The sequence below is a fragment of the Physeter macrocephalus genome, chromosome 13, assembly GCF_002837175.3.
Source record: "Physeter macrocephalus isolate SW-GA chromosome 13, ASM283717v5, whole genome shotgun sequence".
Lineage (NCBI taxonomy): Eukaryota > Metazoa > Chordata > Mammalia > Artiodactyla > Physeteridae > Physeter > Physeter macrocephalus.
In genome coordinates, this window is record NC_041226.1 from 83,939,699 (window position 1) to 83,966,757 (window position 27,059).

Consider the following 27,059-nt stretch of genomic DNA (forward strand, 5'->3'; position numbering starts at 1 on the left):
ACCCCTCGGAGCCTCAGTCTGCCCAGCCAGGAGTGGAGCACCCGGGGCCCAATCCATCAGCTCTGCGGGGACAGGCCCGGGCAGCCAGCCCGGTGGCCAGCCCGGTGCCTGGCTGGAGGGCGTCTGCACGGAGGAGCCCTTTCCGGGCCCCTCTCAGAGACTCCTCAGAGCGAATGAAACCAGCCTGCCTGCTTCAATTCCCACTGACAATGTCCATGTGTCATTAGTGCCAATTAGGAGAAGCAAGGGCAGCAAAGCGTTTGGCCTGGGGCCCGGCCTGGTGGGAGGGTCACTGGGGCAATTGAATTCCCCACCAGACAAATGTGATTACCTGTGGAGCCCGGGCCCATCCCCTGCGGGGCCGAGACATAAATGGCCAGGTGGGGCGGCCAAGCTCACCCAGCCATGCAGGGCCCCAGCCCCAGCGTGCGCGAGGCGGCCTCCATGTACGGCACGGCGGTGGCCGTCTTCCTGGTCATCCTGGTGGCCGCGCTGCAGGGCTCGGCACCCCCCGAGAGCCCCTTCCCCTACCGCATCCCCCTGGACCCTGAGGGGACCCTGGAGCTGTCGTGGAATGTCAGCTACGTGCAGGAGACTGTCCACTTCCAGCTCCTCGTGCGGGAGCTCAAGGCCGGCGTCCTGTTTGGGATGTCGGACCGTGGCGAGTTGGAGAACGCCGACCTGGTCGTGCTCTGGACCGACGGGAACAGTGCCTACTTTGGGGTGAGTCTTCCCTCCGCAGGGCTCCCCTGAACTTGCCTTTTCCTCTACGCTCAGCGTGCTTAACCTGGCAAAGGAAGTCTCTCTCCTGCCTCTCTGGTCACGTTTACTCTGAGCATGCCTTGTGTCCCAAGCTTGGGCATCTCGGGGGTGCTGATGTGAGGACGGGATGGGAAATAGATGACGTCCGCAGTCCTTGACTGCACCCCCCAAATGACAGAGCTCAGCGTGCCCGAGGGGCACAGCCGCGCACGAAGGACACGCTCGCCACGTAAACACACGCTCTCCACTGCCCCCGCCCTCGGGAGGGCGGCCCCCACGGACCCACCCGCACGAACAGCGCCCAGAGGTCACGTGCGGCCAAGCGCGGTGGCTGGCCTGCCTGCCCACCGCCAAGGACGCGGTGCTTGCACACGTGGGTGACCTGAGCAAGTGCAGACTCCCCGGCCCCCAACCCAGGCGTGGAACGAACCGTCCGTGGAGCTCAGCCAAGACGCTGAGGGCGAGAGCGCTTCACGCCACGCCTCAAATTCACCCCCATTCTTGCCAGAAAGGGCGAAGGGGAGGGGGGAGGTTTCCCTTCAAAGGAGAGAGGTTTGGGGGGCCCTCGACAAGCTGAAGGGAGGCCCTCTGGGTTGGGGGAGCCTAGCCATCTTGCCCTGAGCCGCCACCCTACATTCTTCCACCCTGCCCTCTCTGGGCGCCAAACCCAGCTCTCTCGTGGAAACAGACGCAGGAGGGTTAAAATAGTTCTTAAGTCAGGAGGCACTTTATCTGTGAGCAGAGAGGCTCTTACTTCAGTTAAGTGTGGGCATCCAGCAGGAGCACCGAGCCAGGGTCAGGAGAGGCCCCCGGGCCTCGCGTACCTCATCTGCAGAGTGGGTACAATAATCCCTCTCCACCTTCCTGGGGTGTGGTGCTCTGTTCAACCCCTGCCACAACTCCGCAGGCAGGAAGGAGCTCTGCCCACTTCCCGGGGTTGGGGGGGGCGGGGCGGTGGGCCCGACCACCAGCCGGACGGGGTGGGGCCGCCTGGGCCCCGGGCCGTCCCGCCGCTCCTACACCAGGATGCTCAGTGGCTACGGGTCACGGCCAAGAGAGACCTGGGCAGCGCGGCTCTGCGCCGGTCCCAGAGGAGCCGCCAAGCCCGGGAGCAGCTTCCCCGGCTGCCAAGCGAGCTGGGGTGACTTGGTCCTCCAGCACAGGCAGGATTCATTTGCACAACAAATTCCTATGCAAACAAATGTCAGACTTGTTTTTCCTCCTGTAGCAATATGTTCAACAATTACATTCTCGATTTCCAGCCGAAGGATCCCAAGCTGACTTTCTGCTTCCGTTTAAAATGAGCCCTCTCCTGCAGATCCGCAGGTACCCCAGCACGAGCGTCACTGTGGCGCTTTTCTCTAGGGAAAGTTTGGCAAAATCTTTTGCAGGTTTCTCGTTTGCTCAAGGAAATGAGGAAAACATGCTTTAGCCCTGAATGCAGGGCTTATGAAAATCCTAAGGCCAAGGACTGGCGGTCCCGTGTCGTTCCTGAACTGGAATGGCGGCCTGCTTGTCGGGGGCAGGGTTTCCCTCACAGCCTCCTCGCCAGGTGGACGTCTTTCCGTGCCCTGGCCTGGAGCCCCGGGGTGGCCGAGCCTTAGAGCCGGGTGCCAGGGAAACAGCTAGGGGGAGGGGAGGGCAGGGTCTGGCCAGAACCACCACCCTCGGACATCCTGGGGAAATGCAGCGGGTCCGTTTCCTCCTGGGCCTCGGTTTACCCTCTCCGGGCAAGGCTAAGACTAGGGCGAGGTGGGCAAGATGCTGGGGGTGCAGCGTTTCAGGCGGGCTCACTCTCAGGGGTGTGCAAGTGCGGGCTGGGCCCCCCAGACCCTCTCTGAGGCTCCGTGTGCTGTTAGGGTCCCTCCCTCCGCAGACCAAAGGCGATTCTTTGTCTAAGGCTCCACATTCCCAATCATGGCACCTTCTTCGTGATACAGGCTCCTGGGTCCCACCCAGAGGTCTGGGAACCTGCGAGGCTAACCAGCCCCAGGGAGTCCTGGCTGGCGTTTGAGGCCGTGTGTCAAGGGCACAGAGGAAGAGAGTGGGGTTGGAGGTCAACGCCACTGTCTCAGGCAGACACCGAGTGTGGGCGTGACGCCCACCGCGGGCAGACCCCCAGGAGCCCCAGGGCGAGGTGTGTCCAGGGGCTGCGCCGCGGGCGGCCAACCCTGCACCCTGGCCCCACGGCTGGGCCCCTTGTGCTCCGAGCCCGCCCTTGCCTCTACAGGACGCCTGGAGTGACCAGAAGGGGCAGATCCATCTGGACGCCCAGCAGGATTACCAGCTGCTGCGGGCACAGAGGACCCGGGAAGGCCTATCCCTGCTGTTCAAGAGGCCCTTTGGCACCTGTGACCCCAAGGATTACCTCATCGAGGTGGGTGGCAGCCCGCTCGCCCAGGAGACCGTGGGCTGCATGGAGCCCTCTCGCATCCCAGGGCGGTATCCCTGGGCCAGCCATGCACAGAGAGCGTGGATTCCAGAGGCCGCTGGGTGGGGACAAGGCAGGCTGGGAGAAACCAGCTCTGCCATCGGCGTCTGATCCGGCAAACAAGCAGCTCTTGGTTGACACATAGCTGACACGTCTCTAGATGTTGGTCTCGCCCCGGAGCTTTCAGACAGGGACCTGGGTGATCTTGCCCCTGACTACTTCTCTCCTCCTGGTCCAGCATCTTCAGTAGAATTCTGGAAAGAGCGCAGGAGACTTGGTTTCCCAGACTGGCTCTGTGGCCAACGGGCTGTGAGGCTCAGGGCAGGTCCCCTCCTCCTCTGGGCCTCAGTTTACCTGTCTGTAAAAGGAGAAAAGGGAATTAGATGATCTGTAAGGCTCGACCTGCTCTGTCTAGGAATTCACAGCCGCAACAGATCTAAAAATCCTAGGCTTCTCAAGCTGCTCCAAGACCCTTAGGGAAAAACAAACCAGTTTTCTCCTGAAGACAAAATCCTTTCCACTTTCCAATGCACCCTGACACCCAAAGTCTGTGTTCTCTTTATGGCGTGTCAGTGACATGGGCTGGCCCAGTGCTACACGAGGAAACTGAGGCCAGACAGGGGAGGACTTGCCCAGGGACACACGGCAGAGGCAGGGCAGAGCTGGAGCCAGAAGAAGTGTCCTTCCAGAAGGAGGTCTGAGTCCTCACCTTCCTGGCTCACCTTCCCCATGGACAAGGGCAAGGGCAGGCAGAGGACCCTCTCCCAGAACTTTGCATGGCGTCGGGTGCCAACGTGTGCTCAGCTCAGAGCCTCCAGCCTGGGTGTGGGGAAGCCGCCTGCCTGGAGCTCTGAGACACCTGTGCAGAGAACAGCCCTGTCCCCAGTGACCCTGGGGGTGGTGGAGGGAACACATGTCCCAGGTGAGCCGGCCGGCCTGGTTCACAGCGACCCAGCAATGGTTAGTTGAATGGATGCTAAGCAAATGTAGATAGAAAGCATTTAGGAAGACAACATGTATTAATGGCTGGTGTGAACCGTGGGCTCTGGGGGTGGTCGGCCTTGGATTTAATCCCAGCCAGGTCCACACAGAGCCTCAAAGCTCCCCTCCTTCAGAGAGGTGAGAACCGGGCATGTCACCAGCCAGGCGAGGGTGGGTAGGGACCTGGCGTCTCCCCGGTCACCAGGAGCCCAGCTCTGGGGGTGTGAGTGGACAAGTGCCGGGCCCTGTCTCGCCTGCAGGACGGCACCGTCCACTTGGTGTATGGGATCCTGGAGGAGCCGTTCCAGTCGCTGGAGGCCATCAACGTCTCCAGCCTGCAGACGGGGCTGCAGAGGGTGCAGCTGCTGAAACCCAACATCTCCGTCCCGGCCCTGCCCTCGGACGCGCGCACCATGGAGATCCGCGCCCCGGACGTCCTGGTCCCCGGCCAGGAAACCACGTACTGGTGCCACATCACCGAGCTCCCGGAAGGCTTCTCTCGGCACCACATCGTCATGGTACGTGGGCCCAGTCCTCGCCCCAGCTCTACCTCCCACCTGGGGCCTCAGAGGTGTCCTGTCCTGGGGAGCTGTCCACGGTCCTGCTTGGACCAGTGACCTCTGCGGCGTGGACCCCAGGCAGGGTCGGAACTTTCTGCAGCCACAAGTGTGCTCTGACCCCACCCCCGTCACCCTGCTCACTCCCCACCCTCCCAGGGCCTCTGCACCCCAGCTTCCCAGCCTGGACCAAAGGCAACTGATGTCTTGATTTTTGCATCTTCTCCTGGGACTGGAACAGCTGTCTAGCCATTTATCTGTCCGTCAGGACACCCTCCTCCTTCATGAAATAACAACTCAACTCAGAGCTCAATTGCTCTAAACACCTTCCTGGAGATATAACAGTAACGACAGTAGCTGTTGAATGTCCCCTCTTTGCCTGGCCCTGGGGAAAGAGGAGGTGGTTCACCCCCTCCATCACCACAATACTACACACATAGTGCTAGATATTATCACTCTTATTTCCATTCGAGGACTTGCAGCCCAGAGAGGTAGAGTGAGTTCCCAAAGTCACACAGCAGGAAGTGGAGGGCCCGGCTCACAGCTGCACCTGCCCCCTAGGCTCAGCCTTGCCTTGGGCCGTCTCCGTGTGTCTGTGCAGCCACTGCCACGTTCACACGAGGGCTGCTGCCTTCCTGTCCCCCAACCCCCTTATCGGGAAATGACTTGCCCGGGTCCCCTTCCCTTCGCTCCTGAGCTCACCGTGAGCTTCTGGCAGATTCTGCCTGGTTCCAGGGTGGTGGCTCCACCCCCAAAACCCTGAGCCCCAGAAGCACCCCTGGAAATCTGCTACACGAGGAAACTGAGGCCAGACAGGGGAGGACTTGCCCAGGGACACACGGCAGAGGCAGGGCAGAGCTGGAGCCAGAAGAAGTGTCCTTCCAGAAGGAGGTCTGAGTCCTCACCTTCCTGGCTCACCTTCCCCATGGACAAGGGCAAGGGCAGGCAGAGGACCCTCTCCCAGAACTTTGCATGGCGTCGGGTGCCAACGTGTGCTCAGCTCAGAGCCTCCAGCCTGGGTGTGGGGAAGCCGCCTGCCTGGAGCTCTGAGACACCTGTGCAGAGAACAGCCCTGTCCCCAGTGACCCTGGGGGTGGTGGAGGGAACACATGTCCCAGGTGAGCCGGCCGGCCTGGTTCACAGCGACCCAGCAATGGTTAGTTGAATGGATGCTAAGCAAATGTAGAGAGAAAGCATTTAGGAAGACAACATGTATTAATGGCTGGTGTGAACCGTGGGCTCTGGGGGTGGTCGGCCTTGGATTTAATCCCAGCCAGGTCCACACAGAGCCTCAAAGCTCCCCTCCTTCAGAGAGGTGAGAACCGGGCATGTCACCAGCCAGGCGAGGGTGGGTAGGGACCTGGCGTCTCCCCGGTCACCAGGAGCCCAGCTCTGGGGGTGTGAGTGGACAAGTGCCGGGCCCTGTCTCGCCTGCAGGACGGCACCGTCCACTTGGTGTATGGGATCCTGGAGGAGCCGTTCCAGTCGCTGGAGGCCATCAACGTCTCCAGCCTGCAGACGGGGCTGGCCTGGTTCACAGCGACCCAGCAATGGTTAGTTGAATGGATGCTAAGCAAATGTAGATAGAAAGCATTTAGGAAGACAACATGTATTAATGGCTGGTGTGAACCGTGGGCTCTGGGGGTGGTCGGCCTTGGATTTAATCCCAGCCAGGTCCACACAGAGCCTCAAAGCTCCCCTCCTTCAGAGAGGTGAGAACCGGGCATGTCACCAGCCAGGCGAGGGTGGGTAGGGACCTGGCGTCTCCCCGGTCACCAGGAGCCCAGCTCTGGGGGTGTGAGTGGACAAGTGCCGGGCCCTGTCTCGCCTGCAGGACGGCACCGTCCACTTGGTGTATGGGATCCTGGAGGAGCCGTTCCAGTCGCTGGAGGCCATCAACGTCTCCAGCCTGCAGACGGGGCTGCAGAGGGTGCAGCTGCTGAAACCCAACATCTCCGTCCCGGCCCTGCCCTCGGACGCGCGCACCATGGAGATCCGCGCCCCGGACGTCCTGGTCCCCGGCCAGGAAACCACGTACTGGTGCCACATCACCGAGCTCCCGGAAGGCTTCTCTCGGCACCACATCGTCATGGTACGTGGGCCCAGTCCTCGCCCCAGCTCTACCTCCCACCTGGGGCCTCAGAGGTGTCCTGTCCTGGGGAGCTGTCCACGGTCCTGCTTGGACCAGTGACCTCTGCGGCGTGGACCCCAGGCAGGGTCGGAACTTTCTGCAGCCACAAGTGTGCTCTGACCCCACCCCCGTCACCCTGCTCACTCCCCACCCTCCCAGGGCCTCTGCACCCCAGCTTCCCAGCCTGGACCAAAGGCAACTGATGTCTTGATTTTTGCATCTTCTCCTGGGACTGGAACAGCTGTCTAGCCATTTATCTGTCCGTCAGGACACCCTCCTCCTTCATGAAATAACAACTCAACTCAGAGCTCAATTGCTCTAAACACCTTCCTGGAGATATAACAGTAACGACAGTAGCTGTTGAATGTCCCCTCTTTGCCTGGCCCTGGGGAAAGAGGAGGTGGTTCACCCCCTCCATCACCACAATACTACACACATAGTGCTAGATATTATCACTCTTATTTCCATTCGAGGACTTGCAGCCCAGAGAGGTAGAGTGAGTTCCCAAAGTCACACAGCAGGAAGTGGAGGGCCCGGCTCACAGCTGCACCTGCCCCCTAGGCTCAGCCTTGCCTTGGGCCGTCTCCGTGTGTCTGTGCAGCCACTGCCACGTTCACACGAGGGCTGCTGCCTTCCTGTCCCCCAACCCCCTTATCGGGAAATGACTTGCCCGGGTCCCCTTCCCTTCGCTCCTGAGCTCACCGTGAGCTTCTGGCAGATTCTGCCTGGTTCCAGGGTGGTGGCTCCACCCCCAAAACCCTGAGCCCCAGAAGCACCCCTGGAAATCACCTGGCTCAACCCTCCCACTTTACAGAGGGGCAAGCGGAGGGCCACGGAAGGGAGCTGCTGGGTCAGAGCCCCACCAGTGGGGGTGAGCAGGTGGGTGGGCGGGGTCTGCTGCCCCAGGCTCAGTGGGTGCTCCACTCCCACAGTACGAGCCCATCGTCACCGAGGGCAATGAAGCCCTGGTGCACCACATGGAGGTCTTCCAGTGCGCAGCCGAGTTCGAGAGCTTCCCCCACTTCAGCGGGCCCTGCGACTCCAAGATGAAGCCGGAGCGGCTCAACTACTGTCGCCACGTGCTGGCTGCCTGGGCCCTGGGCGCCAAGGTGCGTGCCCTTCCCAGCGTCTCCCCGGGGGGCCCCCCCACTTATGCATGAGAGCCTCCAAGAAGGGAGCACTGGAGGGAGGCTGTGAGGCCCCCAGGGCAACCCAGGCCCCGAAAAAGCCCGTCTCCCCACCACCTGTACATTGTTGGAACCCCATGGCTCTTTGGAGCCACGAACGCCTTCTCCGGCCTCCGTTACTTTCCTGTAAAAATGCAAGAGCCCCACGACCTAACATTCCTCGTGGGCATCGCTCTCATTTCCCCGATCAAGTTCCGCTGGACTTGGAGGGGTCTGTGCACAGGGTGGTCCCGGGGCTGGCCTCCCTGGGCTGTGTCCAGGGTCTTCCAGAAGCTTCCTCCACCAGCTCAGAGGAGGGGCTTGGGCGGTGGGCTCGCCTGGGGGCATGAGCTCTCCCCACTCCCTGACCCCGAGCCTAATAGGAACATTGCATGGGCTGGTAATGAGCTGCCCGTCAGGGGGAGAGTCCTAATCCGGCTGCCTCACCAACACCACTCACCGCAGCTCAGGCCCCAGCACATGGGTGGGTATGCCCTGACCGCCCCGGGACCCCTCTCTTGACACCCCGGTCTGTCTGCCTGGCCTGACCCCGCCCTCCCTGCTCCCTGCAGGCCTTTTACTATCCAGAGGAAGCCGGCCTTGCTTTCGGGGGCCCTGGGTCCTCCAGATTTCTCCGCCTGGAAGTTCACTACCACAACCCACTGAAGATAAAAGGTAGGGAGCTCCGAGGTGTGCTTCCAGCTTTACCGTCCTCCCCTCGGGAGCCCTGGGCGCGGCCATACCCAGTTAGGAAGATAGCCGGGCTGGTGGGGCTTAGCACCACATCCCTCTCCCCCAGGTCTAGCCTCCTTGTCACGTGGCCCCCCGCGGCCTGCGTCCCTCTTGTGTCTCTCGTTCACTGCCCGTCTCCCGGGTCTGCGGTGGGCTCCCAGGCGGAGTCTCATCGGCTGGCTCATCCGCACAGTGGGGGCCCAGCATCTTCACCCCTCCCCCTTCATAAACACCAGCTGCCGTCAACACAACGCTGTCCCAGGTACCACCTGGGAAAGGCAGGTAGAGGTTTCTTGTGTGCCTATTTTGCAGAAGAGCAAATTAAGGCCAGTGGTAAAGGGATGCCTCCAGGGCCATGAAGCGAGTAGGAATTTAGAGCCAGGAGGTCTGGTCTGACCCGTCTCTGTGGCCTCGGTGCTGCAGCCGTGCTATGGCCGAGCCCACACTTGGACCTGGCAAGGTTGGTCTGATTCTGAAGCTGTAAGGAATCATTTAGATGTCGGGTCCATCTGAGTAAACACAGCTCACCCCTCCTCCCACACCCTCTCCTCATTGGCACCCGACAGAGCAGAGGGCTAGCATCAGGGTGTGCCAACCAACGGGGTCACAGACAGTGGAGGGAGGTCACAGGCTGGAGTGGTCCCATGTGCCGTCTCCCCTGAAGAGCTAACTTCTGTGAGGCTGTTCAGACCAGGAGATGCCCCCCACATCCCTGACCTCCCCTCCCCAAAGGGGTGACTCTCCAGCACCCATGAGAGGTGGCTCTGCCGTCCCCAGAACAGGCTGGGCCAGGACAGGGCACCTGGCAGGATGGCAGGATGCAGGCCACTCCAGAGCCAACACGATCCCTGCCTAGAACCCAGCCTCCAGTGGTTTGACCATTGGGAGGCAGGGCCCCAGGACTGTCCTCAGGGCAAAGGGGAGTGCCTGGCTCCCTGGGGGGCGTTTCTGACTATGAACTTCCCTCCTGCTTCTCAAAACCTGTCACAACAGAGCAAATGCATGCCTGGAGTGTGACTGTGTCAATGGGATTTTATTTCCATGTGTTCTGTGTCAGGGTGGCAAACAGGTTCTGCTCACCGGGCTCCTCTGACTGACCCTCAGCTGCAGCTCCAGCTCCCTGCTGGAAAGGCAGCTGAAGGCCGTACTGGGATTGATTAGCGATGTCTGCCCTGGGCGCTGGAGGGGTGGCTCTGGTTTGTTTCGTGCTGTTGAATTTATACTAGGCAAACAGAAATCCACAAGACCCCGTTGTGTGAGATGCAGGATCATGTCTCATTCCCCAATTGACCACACCAGACCTTAGGTCCAGAAAGGTGCAAAGGCTTTTTAGGAGGGAGACACAAGCAAAGTGCAAGGAAGCATGAAAGGAAGAGTCCACACAGCCTGGGCGGCATCATGGCGGCTTGTGACCTGGGCCTCGGAGGACCAGGAGCATTTTCACAGCGGAAGCTGACAGGTGCTTCATTCCAGATGGAGGGATAGACTGTGCTGTTCACAGACACGGAGGTGGGCAAGGGAGACAGGCGGTCCAGCCTGGCTGCAATGTAGGGGATGGGAAAGTGAGGTGGGGGCAGATAGCAGGGACTGCTGGATCATCCTGTGCCTGAAGGTGGAACAACCAGGGTCAGTCTTTAGGATGATGATGCCAGTTGATACTGTATCAGAAACTGAACGCATTTTCCTCTCTCTGTTTCACCAGCATCTTCTGCCATATATTGCCACATAGCCCTCTTCCTCTCACTCACTCTCTTTTTTTTTAAATGACATTTTTCATTTGTGTAAGTGAGGGGCAGAAACAGGCTGAGAGATTAGCCATCAGCTCCAGGCCAGGTCCCAGCCTGTGTCTCCCTAGCTGCGTGACCCTGGGTGGGTGACCTCTACCCCTGCCCGTGCTTCCTGACCTCCCTCAGCTGTCCTGAGGCTGGGAAAGCTCGTGCATGTAACGCTCCCAACTGGAGGCGGGCACCAGGGTGTGCTCAACCAATAGCCGCCAGCGACTTCTTCCTGGCTGCATAACGAATACTTTCTGCCACCGCTGGAATTATCTACAGCACACAGAGGGGAGCATAAGTCAGCTTGGGCCTTAGCATGATACGGGATTTATTGCTCATTTAAAACCTGAAAGCAAATGGATTTTTGAAAACTCCTTAAGCATCAGGGAAGCCTGTCTCTTCCTGATTATCTGCTCGTATTTATGGATCTTTTGCCAAATATAAGGATGCTCCTGTCACTTTTCCAATCTGGAGATGGGTCTCTTTTCTATAAATATCAAAATTCAACAATTATTTCACTATTTAATCCCCATCTGAATTTTAACCAATTGCATCTCCCTTTTTATTATTATCCTCTGATGTAATCAGCCCAGAGACACAGAGGCTGAGTTTGGACACTGCAGGAGGAGAATGGGGCAGGGAGGGAGGGAGGCAGAGGTAAGACGGTGTGTTCTCAGCTCCACCTCAGAGCAGCCGAGCAGGGAGACAGCGCTGCCCCCAAAGGTGCCCTGGGCTGGGGTCCCAGCTCAGCCACTTCCCAGCCCTGCGATCCGGAGCAGGGTCTTCAGCTCAGGTTCCAGGCCTCCGTTTCCCCGTCTACAATTGCGGGAGGATGATTCTTCAGTTACGCGGGCTCCCCCGCCCGGCTCCCAGCTCTTAGCTCTCCTGCCCATCCCGAGGGGATGGGCCATGTCCAGCCCCTACTCCTCCCCCATGGGACCAGCCCCGAAATGCTCAGGGACTCGCTGACCGACTCCCGGCAGGGAAGGGGATACTCGAGACCTGTGGGTGCCGGCATCCCCAGACCTCCGTCCGTCAGCCTCGTATGACCGCTGGGAGGCTGCCCGGGGAGCCTTGTCCTCTCCAATTTGTCGACTACAAGAGGACCTGGCAGGTGTGGCTGGAACATGACGGGCAGAAGCACCAAATTCTGCTTGGGAAGTCCTTGACTTCGAGCCCAGAGAGGGACAGCAACTTGCCTGAGAGCACACAGCACACTGTTGAGCAGATGGGACCCAGGACGGTGTGTGAGCCGGGGGGCTGCACCCTTAGTGCTACTAAGGTGGACCCCCTGCTCCAGGGGTCCACGCTCCGACTCAGGTTTCTCCTGCGATGTCCTCCCAGCAGACGCAGCCCCTGGGTCAACCCTGCAGGACAGGAATCAAAGGAGGAGGGAGGGAGAGAGGCCACAAGAAGGATGTGCCTTAAACGCTTCGTGCTGACTTCACCACACAGACTCACGCTCACCTGCCCGACGGGGCCGAGGCTCCTCCGTGAGAGCGGCCATGCGCTGCTCTCCGCCCAAGCCTCACCGACAGACAGGTCGTCCTGCCGGTCAGTTCCGGCTCAGAGCCCTTTGAACCAGCAGGGAGAACATCAAAGCACTTCCCAAGCCCCCTGAGGTGTTGGCGAGCTTCCTAAACCCACTGCAGGCATCTCACCCGACCCGGTTCAACAGCACGGTTTTCGGTTGTCTTTCGTTGCCTTAATCGAGTCTTTGCAAAGCGTTCACCTCGCTTTCACGGAAACAACGGCTCTTGCTTTGCACGTGGGAATTGCACAGGTGAATGGGTCCTTGTGGTAACCATGGCGTCCGCCTGGGGTAAACAGGCGTGGGAACAAAGGCAGGTGAGAGCAGGTGTGGGTGACTGGCGTCTCCTGGTTGGGGGTGGCTGGGGGGTCCGTGTGCCAGGCGGGGGTCCGGGCGAGGGGCTCCGCTCACCTCCGTGCCTCCTCCTCCCAGGCCGGCGCGACTCCTCGGGCGTCCGCCTGTACTACACGGCCACGCTGCGGCGCTTTGACGCGGGCATCATGGAGCTGGGCCTGGTGTACACGCCTGTGATGGCCATCCCCCCGCAGGAGACGGCCTTCGTCCTCACCGGCTACTGCACGGACAAGTGCACCCAGCTGGTGAGTGGGCCGGACACGGGGCTGGGCCCGGCACCGCCCTGCTTCCCCTGCTGAGGCCCCGAGGGTGGGGGCCGAGGTCGGTGGCTTGTGGCTTTGCTTTCCCCACCCTGCAGCTCCACCAGCGCGCCGCCGCCCCCCCCCCCACCTCCTCTGGATACCAAGGAGCCTCCCCACCGGCCGGCGTGTGTCTGCACCTTCCTCTCCAGTAACAACTGGCCTCCATTTAGTCCAAACCTGAGCCAGTGTTTAAAATATGTGTTCATCCTATGAATGAGATAGACACGCACTGACCATGAGAAATGCAGGCAGTGCAGCTAACACCCCTTGGTCCCAGCAGCCTCTCCTCCCCGAGATAGCCAGTTGCTTCATCTCGTGTGCCCCTCCGGACTTTTTCCCTTGTTTCCACAAGCCCTTACACGCGGCGTGTTTCAAAACAAACCGAGGGCTTCCCTGGTGGCGCGGTGGTCGGGAGTCCGCCCGCCGATGCGGGGGACGCGGGTTCGCGCCCCGGTCCGGGAGGATCCCACGTGCCGCGGAGCGGCTGGGCCCGCGAGCCGTGGCCCCTGAGCCCGCGCGTCCGGAGCCTGCGCTCCGCAGCGGGAGAGGCCACGACGGCGAGAGGCCCGCGTGCCGCAAAAAAATCAAAAAAACTGACTAGTGAACGTCTGTCCGTGACTTGCCCTTTAACGGACGCTCAGCACGGATTCGGTGGGGACTTCACGGGCGCTGGACCAGGTGAGGCGAGCGAAGCGCTGGTGCCCAGGGCCACCGTGCGAGGGCAGGCGTGGCACAGGTAACGCTTAGACTCGGGAAGAGATGGAGGGGCCGAGCTTCGGGAGGAGCGGAAGTGACTCCCCAAATTCTGGGCCCTCGCTTCTCCCCGGCCTCCCGCAGTCCCGGCCTGTGCTGAACTGTCCCCTCGTCACCAGTATCCAGGCTGCTGTCAACTTTCCACTGGCAGGAAGAAGCCCTCAGGGCAACTCTGTGCCCACGGGAAATGTGTATCAGGGGTATTCTAGAGGTGGAATTGCCACGCGCGGGGATGTGAGCTTTAATTGGAGTAAATCTGGCAAAACGCCCCCCAGAAAGCCCATTCTGGGGCTTCTTCCCCCCACAGTACCGGAGGGTGCCTGGTGCCCCAGACTTACTGACCCACCATATTATCAATGCTTAAAATATTTTCTCAATCACTTGGGAGAAAAACATCACTGTTGTTCAATTTGAATGTCCCCATTTGTAGAAGGTGAGGATGTTGGCACCTGTTTCTTGGCCGTTTGCCCTTCCTTTCTGCGAATATCTGTTCATCACGTTGTCCAGTGTTTCCAGTGGGTTGTCTGTCTTACTGTTGGTAGAAACCAATAGTAAAAGAAACCAAAAGTTCTTTTTATATGGTGGGTGTTACGGCATGGTCTGTCGGGGATGCTGCAAACACTCTGTCCCATGTGGTACCTTTGCTTCTCACGATGACCTGCGAGGTGAGTGTTAGCGTCCCCACTTCACAGATGAGGAGACTGAGGCTTGCCGGGGCCACAGCGCCTCCAGTTGCAGAGTGAGGAGTCAAACGCGGGTCTCTCTGACCTCACACGGCAGCCTCTGCTTTGGGATGCGGTTTATATGCAGATTTGTCTTCCCAGTGAATTGACTCCCTGGGATTTGTTCTTCCCGGGAGCTCCCTGAGCCTCCAAGTCTTAGGCGAGCAAAGCGCCCTCGAGCTGAAGGGACAGAGCTGTCAGACGGCACTGGCCTCATCGGCATCCACGGTGGGTCAGCTCTCATCTGAGACCAGGGGTGACAAATCGTAACCACACCAGCATCTGACACTTTCCCGTGTCCCCAGAACGTGGTGACATCTTGCCGTGTGAAAGTCTCCAGGCCTGAGCCTGCAGCTGGGGCTGCAGACTCACCGGCAAAGAGGGGCCCCAGGCCAAGTGACTGACCTCTGCCAGGGGTACACGGGTCGTGTTGACCCGCTGACCTTGAGAATGCCTCTCACCGGCCTGGGAACGCAGACCTGCCTTCTCTCACCAGAGTCTCTAAATACTTTACAGCACAAAATAAAAATAACTCAGTTTTCTTGTTCCCCTTTAAATGGTACATTCTTTGTGAAAATCGCATTTCTGTGGACTCTCACGGAAGGGCCTCCGGCAGAGTGGGGGTCTCATCTCCGTTAGCAGACCTCCGAGGGGCGTGATTTCGGCAGTCGGAAGTCTGGCCTGGTCTAGGTATCCTCACCAAAGACAAGCCAAGAAGAAGTACGGTGTTTTGGACCACAGGCCCCAGGACAGCAATCCTCCTGCACCTGTCACTCACCCACGACTCTGGGCCAGTGGTCGGCCTCTGGGGACCAGACGGGAGAAACCCAGGTCCCCATTGGTCAGCAGGTGCTCCCAGGCCTGGCCCCGATTGTCACAAATGTGGCCACAAGGTTTCCCAGTCCTCAAATCATTGCGAGGGGGCCAGAAGTTATCCATAATGACGAGGGCAGGGGACGGTAGCTGGAGGAGAACAGGATAGAAGCACAAACGTGAAATCGGGGGACCTGCAGAAGTGCAGCGGCCTGGGGTCACTCAGTGACGGAGCGAGGGCACCAGGACCTCCCTGAGCAGCCGACGGGGTGGACGAACACGGCGGTGTGTGGTCAGGGAGATGACCACGTCGAGGAGAAAAAGCTTGACGTGTGTAATCCGTTTTGGGAAACGTTCTGTCTAAATCAAGTGAATGTTAACGCAGGGGAAACATCTGGAAAATTGCCGTCTGCCCTGGTGGTGATGTGAGGGCTGGCCTCTTTCCTCCGTGCTACCCGCCTGCAGCTTCAATGGTCAGCACCACGGCTGCGGTACCAGCTGATGGTGGCACAGCAGGGAACAGCTGCCTGGCTGTCACGCGGATGAAGGGAGGTCATGCCGAGGGCAGCTGGGGACCTGCCAGTGCTGGAGGCTGGCAGAGCCTGGACAGGAAGGCCCGGCACTGCTGTCCCACGTCATTTGCCGGACGTGAGGACCCTAGAGTCTGTGGAATAAAAGCAGAATGAACCGACCAGCCTTCGGGGGCTCAAGAGAGGACCCAAGGGGAAGCCGTCGGCAGCCGGACGAGCCTCAGCCTTCTCTCCAGTTGCGGCGCGGGCTTCGTTGCTCTGCGGCATGTGGGATCTGAGTCCCCAACCAGAGATCGAAGCTGCGTCCCCTGCCTTGGAAGGCGGATTCTGAACCACTGGACCACCAGGGACGTCCCTCTACTGAGTTTTCTGATGGGGGGGTTTCACCGATCCGGGAGAAGGAAGGGCCTGGGTGATGCAGACGGTCCAGGGAAGTAAACTCCCATGGCCGTTCCGTGGCCCTGGGGGTGCAGACAACCACGTGGCCAGGCCCTGACCCCCCCATCCCCGCAGGCGCTGCCTCCTTCCGGAATCCACATCTTCGCCTCTCAACTCCACACGCACCTGACGGGCAGGAAGGTGGTCACTGTGCTGGCCCGGGACGGCCGCGAGAAGGAGGTGGTGAACAGGGACGGCCACTACAGCCCTCACTTCCAGGTAGGGCCCGCCCCCCGCCCCTTCCCGGCCCCGCCCCCTTCCGGCCCCGCCCCTCTTCCCGGCCCCGCCCCGCCCTGCTGGCCGCGCAGGGCGTGGCTGTGGGCTGTCCGACCCTCTCCCTCCCGACGGCCATGGAAACCTCCCCATTCCGGGGCCCCTCTCCGGGACCAGGCCCGGACACCCGCGGAGCACACACAGCCAGCCGGTTCCTCTTGCGGATTGCATCTGGGGGAGGGACTCCGGTGGGGGATTCTGGCGTGTGGCCGACTGCGGGATCTGGGGGACCCTGGCAGCTTGATGGTAACATCCACCTTAGATGACCACCTTCCTGTCCTAATCCGTTCCTGGCCAGAGGCCAAACTTAGCCGGTCCTGGCTTCCCACAGAGGGGTCGGGGGGCTGTGTCTGCAGTACTCTGAAGTCTCCCCCTCCCCCCCTCTCTTCCCCTCCCCTCCCCCGCGCTCCGCCCACCCCAGGAGATCCGCATGTTGAAGAAGGTCGTGTCCGTCCACCCGGTGAGTGCCCGCCCGGTTAGGGACAGGGGGCCAGGAGGGCCGTCCCCGGAGGGGAGGGACAGGAAGCAATGGGGGAGGGCAGAGGCCATGGAAGACCTTCCAGAGCCAGGTCCATGCAAGGCAGGGGCTGGGGCCGCCCCACGGTGAGACTCACCGGGACCGCACGGAGGGGCCGCGGAGGGGCCGGGACCAGACGGCACTTGGGGTGACAAGCATCCTCCCGCCTGATCGGCTGACCGCAGCCCCGAGAGCTTTAGGGAGAGATGAGGGCTTGGGGATCACCGTGGGTCCATCCAGCCCCAGGCAACCACCGGCCGGCGCTGGCCCACGTAGGAAGGGGCCACAGAGGCCGACAAGTAATCACCCCCTGGGGACACTCAGAGAGTGACCCTCGTGTGTGGGGGCCCAGGGCCCACTGCCGGGCTCCTCAGTAGTGGATTGACTACCGCGGTCAGGCAGCAGGTGGGACGGGCCCAGTGCACCTGGCACCCGACGCGGGCAGGTGCTGAGGGCCCTCTGTCGGCTTGGTTCTCCAGGGAGACGTGCTCATCACTTCCTGCACATACAACACGGGAGACAGGACGCTGGCCACCGTGGTAAGTCACCTGACTTCTTGCCATCTGCTGCAGAGCACGTGGACAAGTCTTATCTCCTCTAGACCAGAGGGCAGGGCTGCCCCTCCATTCATTCATTCGACCAGTGGCTCTCAGGGTGTGGCCCCTGGGCCAGCAACGTCAGCAGCCCCTGGGACCTTGGTAAAAAAAAAAACGATGGTAAACTCATCGGTTTCTCCCCAGACCTATCGAGCTGGAGCTGGAATTTGGGTGGCGACCCGTGGTTTAACAAAAGCTCTCTGGGTTATTTTGATGGCTGCCCTAGGTAGAGCGCCACGGCAATAAATGTCAACCCTAGAGCTGGTGCTGGGGAGCGGCCACAGGCGTGAGGTTGCTCCCTGCCCCCAAGGAGACAGGCCTGCCACACCTGCCACCAGTGACAAGCAGAGTTGGATTAAAACTAAAGACGCCGTGGAGGTGTTGGGAGCAGGGCCAGGAGAGGCGATTGTCAGACAGAGGCCAGGGAGCGGGAGAGGCGGGGAGGGCCAGGCAGAGGGGAGGCGGGGAGGGCCAGGGAGTGGGAGAGGCAGGGAGGGCCAGGGAGTGGGAGAGGCGGGGAGGGCCAGGGAGCGGGAGAGGCGGGGAGGGCCAGGCAGAGGACAAAGGTCATTCTCACACCTTTGGTAACAAACCTGCAGCTGCTTTTCTAACAAACTGTTAATCAGCAAAAATAAAGGGGCTACAGAAACATTCACTATTAGGCTGTCCCCTTCTGGGCTTCATGCTAAGACAGTCCTGTGTAAATGTACAGTTGACTCTGCCCCGGAGGGATGGGACACGGGTTCGTCTGGGCTGGACTGTGGGCGGCCCAGGAGGAGGATCTGTCCAGGGGGAGGCTGTCCTCAGGGCTAGGTGTGCAGGCAGCGCCAACAGATAGGTGGTCGCGTGGCGAGTCGAACAGCTGGGGCACCTCTGAGAACAAAGGGCGACCCTGTTAACAGTTATGCCGGGTCCACAGACACAGACCGAGACCGACCGAGCGCGCTGACCGCTTGCTGACGGTCTCTGACTGTCTCGATAGTCAGCGTAGGTCCCAGGAATCGTCCCGGGAGCCACGAGGTTCCGAGGGGACCGGACCTGGTGTTGCATGCCAGCCGGCACTGCCCCCTCCCCTACGCAGGAACTCTGGTCTGCACCGGGTACTGCTCTGTCTGACGTTTATTGAACGTCTACCCTCTGTCCCATTTAGTTCCCTTTAAAACAGCTTTATTGAGATATAATGCACATACTGTACAATTCACCCACTTCAAGTGTGCAATTCAATGACATTTAGAATATTCGCTACGTGCAACCGTCACCGCAGTCAATTTTAGAACATTTCCTGCCCCCAAAAGAAACCCCAAATCCTTCAGCCCCGAGCAATAACCGATCTACTTTCTGTCTCTATGGATTTACCAGTTCTGGACTTTCCGATCAACGGAATGACATAATCTGTGCCCTCTTGTGACGGGCTTTTTCCACTCAGCATCATGTTTTCAAGGTTCATCCAAAGCTGTAGTGTGAATCGGTGCCTCAGTCCTCTTTCTGGCCGAATAAGACTCCATCGTGTGGATGGACCACAGTCGTTTGCCATTCACGCGTGGATGGACACTGGGGTGTTTCCACCTCTTATTTAGGGTTCACACCAGTCTCCAAGGTAGGAATCCTTGTCTCTGCTTTCATGGGTGAGAAACTGAGGCTCAGAGAGGGAAGACACTTGCTGAAAGTCAGACACCTGACAACTAGGGCTGAACAGGCATTTAGCCCCGGGGCTGTGTGCCTGCAAATTTCCTGCCACGTGACCCCTCCCTCCATCTGGATTTAAGGTGACAACTGCTCTGGGTCTATGGTCACAAGCTTGGGGGTGGGTAGGTAGGAGAGCTTTGCAGGCACGCAGCCCTGCCCTAAACCCCCCAGCACCTCCTTTACGAGACTGCAAGGGGGGGGCTCGGTACGTAACAACAGCCGCTAACGTGAAGCGCCTCCTCCTAACCCTAACCCTTCTCCACGCGGAGGACTTGCTGTAATGACTCAGCCTGTCTGTGCGTAGGAACGCTTGAAGCTTGGCCAGGCCCCTCTGGGGCAGCTGTCCCAGGAAACAGTGAGATGGAGCAACTGGGGGCACCCAGCTGGCAGGGAGCGGGGCTGGTCCAGGCGCCAACGCTGCATGTGCTGCCTCTCGGTAGGGAGCGGCTTATGAGATGAACAACGCCCCAGGCAGGACCGCAGCATCTCCCGCTCTGTGGACGAGGCCGCTGGGGCCGAGGGTGGGGGAACGTCAGGCACCCGCTTGGCATCCGGCCAGTGAACAGTGACGGGGAGCCCCCCAGGCCGAGCCCTGCTCCGCGCTGCTTCTGCGAGGGCCATGCTCCCTGCCCCACCCGACCTCATCCAGGAGAAATGGTGTCCCGTCCGGGGATGTTCTGGCCACGGGAGCTCCCCTGACGGCTTCAGGCCACCGCACCACACCCTCCTGGGGAGGTGGCCACGTCAGCGGAGGGCAGCAGGGCCTCCCCACCCTCTGACAGCCCCGGGCCTGAAGTGTGATTTCCATCCCGGGGTGGAGACAAAGGGAGGGCTTCCTGCGCGGAGCCCGCAGAGGGTCGGGAGAGACAGCAGAGCAGGAGGTACAGGAATCTGCGGAATTCCAGGAGGGGGGTTATCTCCGTGATCTGAGGCCAGGACAGGACGGGTGAGGAAAGCTCTGGCTCCCGGAGGCCTTGGGAAATGGGGGCTCAGAACCAGGGAACAATGCAGGTGAAAACCCTCCCCAGAGGTGCCGCTCAGGAGCCGGGCAGCCGCTCCTGGGGAATTTCCTTTTCAAACAGCCCTCCTTGAGCAGAGCTGCCCCGGGCTCCTTGTCCACGGCCTGGCCTGGCGTGAGCCCTCAGCTGGGCTTTTGACAGCGCTTTTGTTCTGCCCTAAAGAAGCAGAAGCCTTTCTTCCCTCAAACTTTCCCACCAGCCAAATAAAAGCCCCCAGGGCCACTCCATTGTTCACAAAGAGCTGGGAGCCTGGGCAAGGCAAAGGTGGGCCGGGGCCATGCACCCAAACCTGCCCCTGCCCTGCTGGGGCCTGAGCCGCTGCCAAGCGGACCTCTGCTCCCTCCAGCCTGGCCCCTCTGCTGCCAGGTTCCTCCTCTTCCTGGGTCCGGGCTCCATGTTCAGCGGCTCTGAGAGCAGGGACCTGGCCAGGGGCTTAAAGCTGGTGGCACTCTGCTCCCTCCCAGGATGACAAAGCCACACGTTTCCCTGGGTGGCTTGTGACAGCCTCTAGTCACCGGCTCCTCTTCTGGAGCCCCTGCTCCTCCCAGAGCTGAGCTCTGGAAATGACGGGTGGCCATGCGGGCTCTTCTGTGAGGGGAGGCCTCCCCTGCTGTCCCCAGTCTCCAGGCTCACACCGCAGACTGAGGGGACAGCTCCCCAGCCAAGGTCGGGAGCCTGCATCCACTCAGGCTTTGCCTTTTACCCTCCCTGGGACTCAGTTTCTGCATCCATAAAATGGGTACACTAATACCCCTCTCTGCTGCCTCCGTTATAGTTTGATTCCTAACAACACTTAACCATCGCCCGAGACGAACGTACTGGCTGACTTGTCTGCTATGGGTCTCTCCTGCAAAGGCTGGGAATTCCAAGAGGGCAGGGACTTTGCTCACTCAGAACATGGTCTGGCACCGCGTGATGAGGGAACGAATGCATGCGTGAATGCAGTGAATATATGAGATGTTGAGTGGCAGCGCCCGGGAGTAAAGCGCCAGTGCTGACGGGCGTCCTCTCCGTCCCGCAGGGGGGCTTTGGGATCCTGGAGGAGATGTGCGTCAACTACGTGCACTACTACCCCCTGACGCAGCTGGAGCTCTGCAAGAGTGCCGTGGACCCTGGCTTCCTGCAGAAGTATTTCCACCTTGTGAACAGGTGATGGCTCCAGGGGAGCACGTCTGCTGTGCCTTCCATCCCTGGGCATGGCAGGGGAACCCCAACCCAGAACCCCCCCAGGCCGTGTTAGGCAGCTGGGCGAAAGCCAGGAATCCAGGAGCAGGGGGAGCACAAATGTGGCAACCATGTCTCCACTCCCCCTTGAGGTGTCTGTGGCAGGCATCACTAATCGATCCCCGCACTTGTTTCCTATTGAGTCTGGACTTGGCCTGAGAAGCCCCCTCCACCCAGCCCTGGAGCAGCCATTCCCAACTGATCCAAGCTGGCAGAAGAGATGAGCCTATTAGCCATCGTCAGCAGGGAGTCAGGGCCAAGGCAGTATGTTAGGAGGCCGGTGGCCTGAGGGCTACTCTGGGGACCCCACCCATCTACAGGGAGGCGTCACTTGCCCTGCTGGGCTCCCCTCCCCTCTGCCATACCCCACTCTGGGCTGTTTCTTCCCCCCACAAGGTTCAACAGCGAGGAAGTCTGCACCTGCCCTCAAGCCTCTGTCCCTGAGCAGTTTGCCTCTGTGCCCTGGAACTCCTTCAACCGCCAAGTGCTCAAGGCTCTGTACAGCTTTGCCCCCATCTCCATGCACTGCAACAAGTCCTCGGCTGTCCGCTTCCAGGTATGCCTGCCCTGTGTGTGTGTGTGTGCGCGCGCGCGCGCGCGCGCGTGTGTGTGCGCGTGTGTGTGTGTGCGCGCGCGTGTGTATGTGTGTGTGTCAGGGGCACGCCAGCCGCCGCCCCTGGAAACGCCGTCGCCCCTTCCCAGCCCCCAGCGGCAAGTTCTGCGGCTGCCCACCCCTTTGTGCCCCAGGCCCCTCAGAGGACCCCGGCGTGGGTGACAGGGCTCCACCCCAAGGAGCTGGCAGGACGCACTCACACAAAGCAGTTGAGTAATCTGGTGGTGACAGACGGGCCCAGACAGACAGCTGACGGTCTGCAGAGGGAGAAACTGACAGCCACCCCAGAAGGGCGCTACCCGCTCTCTGATGCCGTCGCATCACGGGACTAATCTTGGTGGTATGAGCAGGCCGCCGGCAAACTCCCTCAGAGCCTAAAAATAAAGTGCTTAGGGAGGGGCAGGTGAGAAACCAAACAGTCTGAAACTGCAGGCTGGTTTCTCTCCTTATCTGAGACCCACTGGGATCCAAAGGCATCTCACTTATTCCCCGGGCCAGCCGCCTGTCTGAGGCCAGGGCTGGTGCTGAGTTAGGCGTGGAAGGCTCTGCAGCCTGCAGATCTGGAAGGCAGGTTTTCTGGCGGCATTTGGGAGCTGGATTAATTGCTAAATCAAACGTTCCCAGCACCGAGGGCGGGGCCCATGATGGCGCGTCAGGGAGTCGTTTGGGGCAGACGTCTGATGCGGTTAAAACGCGCCCTTTGACGCAGCCTTGTCATGGGGTGGGGGGATCGCTACAAAGTCAGCCTGTGCCCAGGGCTTCTGATTGCTTCTCTGAATGAAGTGAGGGGCGGCCAAGGAGGCAGATGGGGGACTAGGGTGACTTCCAGGTGAGGACCCCCAAGTAGCAATGGGGGCTTGAGTTTAAGGGCAAGAGGTCCTTGGGAAGAGTGCCTGGGGAGGTGGCCTCCGCTTCACCCCTCCAGCCTCAGTTTACCTCCTGGTCCCTTCCTTGCAGGGTGAGTGGAATCTGCAGCCCCTTCCCGAGATCATCTCCAAGCTGGAAGAGCCCACCCGCCACTGCCCAGCCAGCCGGGGTCAGAGCCCCGCCGGCCCCTCCACGGTCAGCGTCGGGGGGGGCAAAGGCTGAGCGGGCGTGGTCTCCCCGCTCCCCCCTCCACGCCGTCCCTGTGGGCTCACGCCAGCTCCGCGCACCCCCCTACTCTACGAAGACCCCCATGGAGCAGCTCTGTGTGCCCAGGATGAGGGGCTGGACCAAGCCACTGCCTGAGACTAGGGTCCATTCCAGCATTCTCCCCCGGGGGAGCCCCTGCATGGCTGAGAGGGTCCCGTGACAGCTGCCTGTTGACCCGCCGAGGACTGGGTGGACCGAGACCCTTGCGCACCCTTCTGACGCAGCATAAGGATAACCCCCCTCGGAGGTCTAGAGTCCGGTGCCCCGAAAGCCCTGCCATCTCGCTGGGAGGGGCCAGCCTCCCGGGACACGAGCCACGCCTGGCCGCATCACCCGGGCCGGCCCCGTGTCCCCAGCCCCGGCTGATGGCGATCTGTGTGGGCACGTGACGGGTGAGAGCGCTGCTTCAACGTGTCCCCGCAGACTGGCTTACGTGTCGCAGCGGGCGTCTTTCCGGCCGACAGAGACAGGACAAGCCATTCGGCTGGTTAGAGACTTGCCTGGGGAAACTGCTCCATCGCAGGGTAAATAGATGTTTTCGCCCACCTAAAGGGAAACCCTAACAGCACCTCTCACTGCCACCAAAAGATGCGACAGCAAAGATCCAGGCAAGGGTCTGGGCGCCGGCTCCTTGGGAAACAGAATTGATAGCCCGGGTCGCTTCTCTCTGCGGTGGGGCAGGCCCAGCTGATGGAGCAAGCGGGCCCTGGACTCAGACCTGTGTTAGAAGTCCAGCCCCACCTCCCTGACCCTCGGTCTCCTCATCTGTAAAGCGGGGCCGGTGCCGTGCGGGTTGCTGAGACAATAAAGCTTGTGCACAGGGCGGCACCCAGCGACGGCTAACACAGGGTGGTGCTGCCTGGCCAGGCACCCTGTCCTGGGCGGGGCAGGACATGCCTCACGCCTCCTGGGTCAGTCTCACGTTCCTCCCCCTTAGCTGCCTCTGTTGAAGGCCAAGTTCAGCTCTTGGGTGGTTTCTGCCAGGAGTGACAGATTCAACTCTGTCCAGCCAGCTCAGCAAAACGCTGTACAGCCTCTAGGGGAGAGAGAGGGTGATGGATGGGCCTCCGAGTCCCCCGCCCGGCCCCGCCTTACACCCCAACAGCCGTCCGCTAAGCGCTGCCTCTCCTCCTGCCAGCTACTTCATTACAGACGGGACGAACGGGCCCAGGCACCCTGCACTGCGTCGTATAAATCATGCCTTCCTGCGCCGTAAGTCACAGGCCCTGATGGCTGCGAAACGCCAGGCCTGACAGAGGCTGCAGGGCGGCCAGCCCTCTGTCATCTTTAGAGCCCCGGACGACAGCGGGAAGAGAGGCCCCTCCCCTCAGGGCGCAGCCCTCGGGAGGGCAGCTCGAGCTCGCCCGGCCTCTGGACCCGGTCTTCTGGCCCCAGAAGACCCCTCCCCTCTGATCATATGCCCACCTGCCAGCCCAGACGGGGGTCCCAGTCAGCCCAGAGCTGTGGGAGAGGGTTCGAGGTTGACCCCCGGGCCTCTCACCCACCAAGCCCCTCCTGGCCGCCATTGCCTTGTTCCCCAAACACGCGGGACGCCCTTGTGGCACCCCAGCCTCACCACGGAGGGAGCTGAGGTTCACAGAGGAGAAGCCCCTCCTCACCCGGGACCCCTGGAGGATTAGTGGAGATCAGGAATCACACCCAGTTCCAGAACCTTCCGCCACCCACACTGACACCCTCTCCCCTTCACTCACCGTCGCTCTCAGGCTGCTCACTCTTTTCCTCGTGGGCAGCCTGCGGTTCTCCCCGCATCCCGCCCAGATCATGGCACCCGCGTCCCTCATAAGAGTACGCACCCTGGTTCTGTGCTAACCCTCCCACGAACCCACGACGGACTGTGTCTGCTCCCGCGGACAGATGGGGAAACTCAGAGATCTGAAGCTGGGTGCCGAGGTCACCCAGAGGGAGCACAGGGCCAGGGAGGGACCCCGGGCCTGTGTGACCGCAAAGCCTGGGCTCGCAACCTCCGTTTCCCTGCTTAGGACCCCGGCACCGTCCCTGGGCCTCGTGGGCACTAAAGCAAGGACAGCTGGGGGAGACGTTTACTACCTGAGAGTAGCCGGTCAGGGCGAGGCACCACCTTGGCCAGGTCCCTCTGGGTGCTGTCCACGATTGCCCATCCTCTGAAGGACTGGGACAGTGGAAAGAGGGCGGCGAGGGTCCGGCAGCCTGGGTTCCCATTCCTCCCCTGCTGTGTGGCCCTGGCCGATTTACTTTCCTTCTCTGGGCCTCCATCTTCCCATCTGCCCATGGAGAAGGTTCCCCAGCCTCCTGGGGGCGAGAGCTGCTCGGGTGACACGGCCAGAGTCCCAGGCTGAGGTGTGCCCACGCGTGCTCAGTGTTGAGAGGGCCTGGGGATGGGTGGCGGCGGGGCCATTCCCAGGCTGCAGGCTCCAACGGGAGCAGGTGTGCCTGCCTGAGCCCGTCCCAGGATGCTCCAGGGCTATATCGCCCGGTGGCCATTAGGCTCACGTGGCTGTTTAAGCTTAATTTGAAATGAATTAAAAGGACGCAAGATAAAACATTTGGGTTTTCGGTCACACCGGCCACATCTCAAACACTCAGTAGCCACGCGTGGCCACGGCTACTGTGTGCGCAGCCCAGGTATAGAGCGTTTCCGTCAACGTGGAAACCTCCACTGGGCCGCGCTGCACCACGGCCGGGCCCCGGCCAGCAGCAGCTGAGCTGAGCTGCCTGGGGTGGGAGCCACGCGCATTCTCACATCCCAGCCCCTCCCTCTTGACGGGCCCAGTGGCCCGGCTCTGGACAGAGGCAGCTGGACCGCCGCAGGGGTGCGGGAATTATCCACGGAGGCGTCTGGGGCAGGACCAGCCTCCCAGGCTAAGGATGGTCCCTGCTGCTTCGGAAGGTCCAGCCCCTCAGCCCCAGGGCAAAGCATCAGCGGCTTCCTCCGTTCTGACCACTGACAGGCCTCCGACGGCCCAGTGGGGACACAGGCTCAGGACGGAGATGCTTCAATTTCCCCCAACCGTCAAGGGCTCTCTCAGCCCCCGGCCACCCATCCTGTGGTGCAGATGCAGAAACAGAGCCCAGGGGCTCCCGGGGCCTCCTACTCTTCTCTGCTCCACTGCAGCGAAAAACAAAGCTTCTCATTATTGCAAAGAAGCCCCGTTTCGTCCCCCTCTGACCCTTCCAAAATGCCCTGAAAACCACGCAGGGTCCCCCGGGGGCACGCACAGCTCAATTTTCTCCCGTCTGTCTAGTCCCCCCCACCCTCACCCACCCTCAAGCGTACACTCCACATTTCCCTGCATTTTCAAGAGGTTCTTGGATGGAAGGCAGCCCACTGTGTCCCATGAATCCCAGGCCAGAAACTTCTGTGTTTGTGGCAGATTCCTAATAAGGACTTGGGGAGCCGAGCCTGAGCGGAAGATTCTAGACTAGATCCAAGGAAGCCCTCCCCCTGTGCTGACATCGTGGCCCAGGAGGCCTTTGCCTCTGTGTGGGGACCCTCGGCCTCTGTCCCCTCCCCGGTCAGAAACCAAAGCTTTGCCCTGGGCTTCCATCCTGTCCCTTCCTCCTCTGGAGGTGAGAGGAGGGGTGGGGGGAGGTGAGAGGGGACAGTTATTTAGGGTCCACGGAGGCAGTTGCTAGGAGATGCCTGGAGAGCTCACGGGGGAGGGGAGGAGCGGCCCAGGCGGAGCCCCGTGTGGGCAGCCGAGGGGCAGTCACCCCCAGGCCCGGCCCGGCCCACAGGCCCCTAGGTCCCGCGTGTCGGGGGTTAGCGTGTTTGCAGCGGGGGCCTTGGGCGATGAGCCTTTAAACCGGGGAGACCGAAGAATAGAGCTGAGAGGGAACAAAGGCAGAACCAGAACCGGCTCACGCTGGGGGTGTTCTGGGGCCTTCCAGCACGGCCACGGGCCCCTGAGCCCCCGGAGCGGCTGTCGGGTGAGGAAAGTCGGCAGGCCGCCTGAACGGCCGCCTGGCAGCCCTGGCGACTGCACCCAGCCCCGTGGCCGTGCTCGGCGAGGCCCCTCCCG

The 27,059-nt window shown here is 61.0% G+C and overlaps 1 protein-coding gene across 1 annotated transcript; it reads left to right on the plus strand.

Annotated features, from left to right (window-relative positions):
- Positions 1-405: 405 nt before the first annotated feature.
- Positions 406-25,771, plus strand: DBH (dopamine beta-hydroxylase). The gene is made up of 12 exons (XM_007111070.4): positions 406-723; positions 2,993-3,139; positions 4,435-4,692; positions 7,795-7,971; positions 8,601-8,703; positions 12,499-12,665; positions 16,054-16,197; positions 16,673-16,711; positions 17,248-17,307; positions 21,091-21,218; positions 21,690-21,849; positions 22,864-25,771. The coding sequence occupies exons 1-12, from the start codon at positions 406-408 to the stop codon at positions 22,993-22,995; spliced, it is 1,833 nt and encodes a 610-aa protein (XP_007111132.2). The 3' UTR covers positions 22,996-25,771.
- Positions 25,772-27,059: the final 1,288 nt, after the last annotated feature.

Bases quoted from the DNA above. Each gene is read 5' to 3' on its own strand.
- DBH (XM_007111070.4), top strand. From the start codon at position 406: ATGCAGGGCCCCAGCCCCAGCGTGCGCGAGGCGGCCTCCATGTACGGC. The intron at 724-2,992 runs GTGAGTCTTCCC...TTGCCTCTACAG, and splicing joins GGAACAGTGCCTACTTTGGG to GACGCCTGGAGTGACCAGAA. The intron at 12,666-16,053 runs GTGAGTGGGCCG...CCATCCCCGCAG, and splicing joins CGGACAAGTGCACCCAGCTG to GCGCTGCCTCCTTCCGGAAT.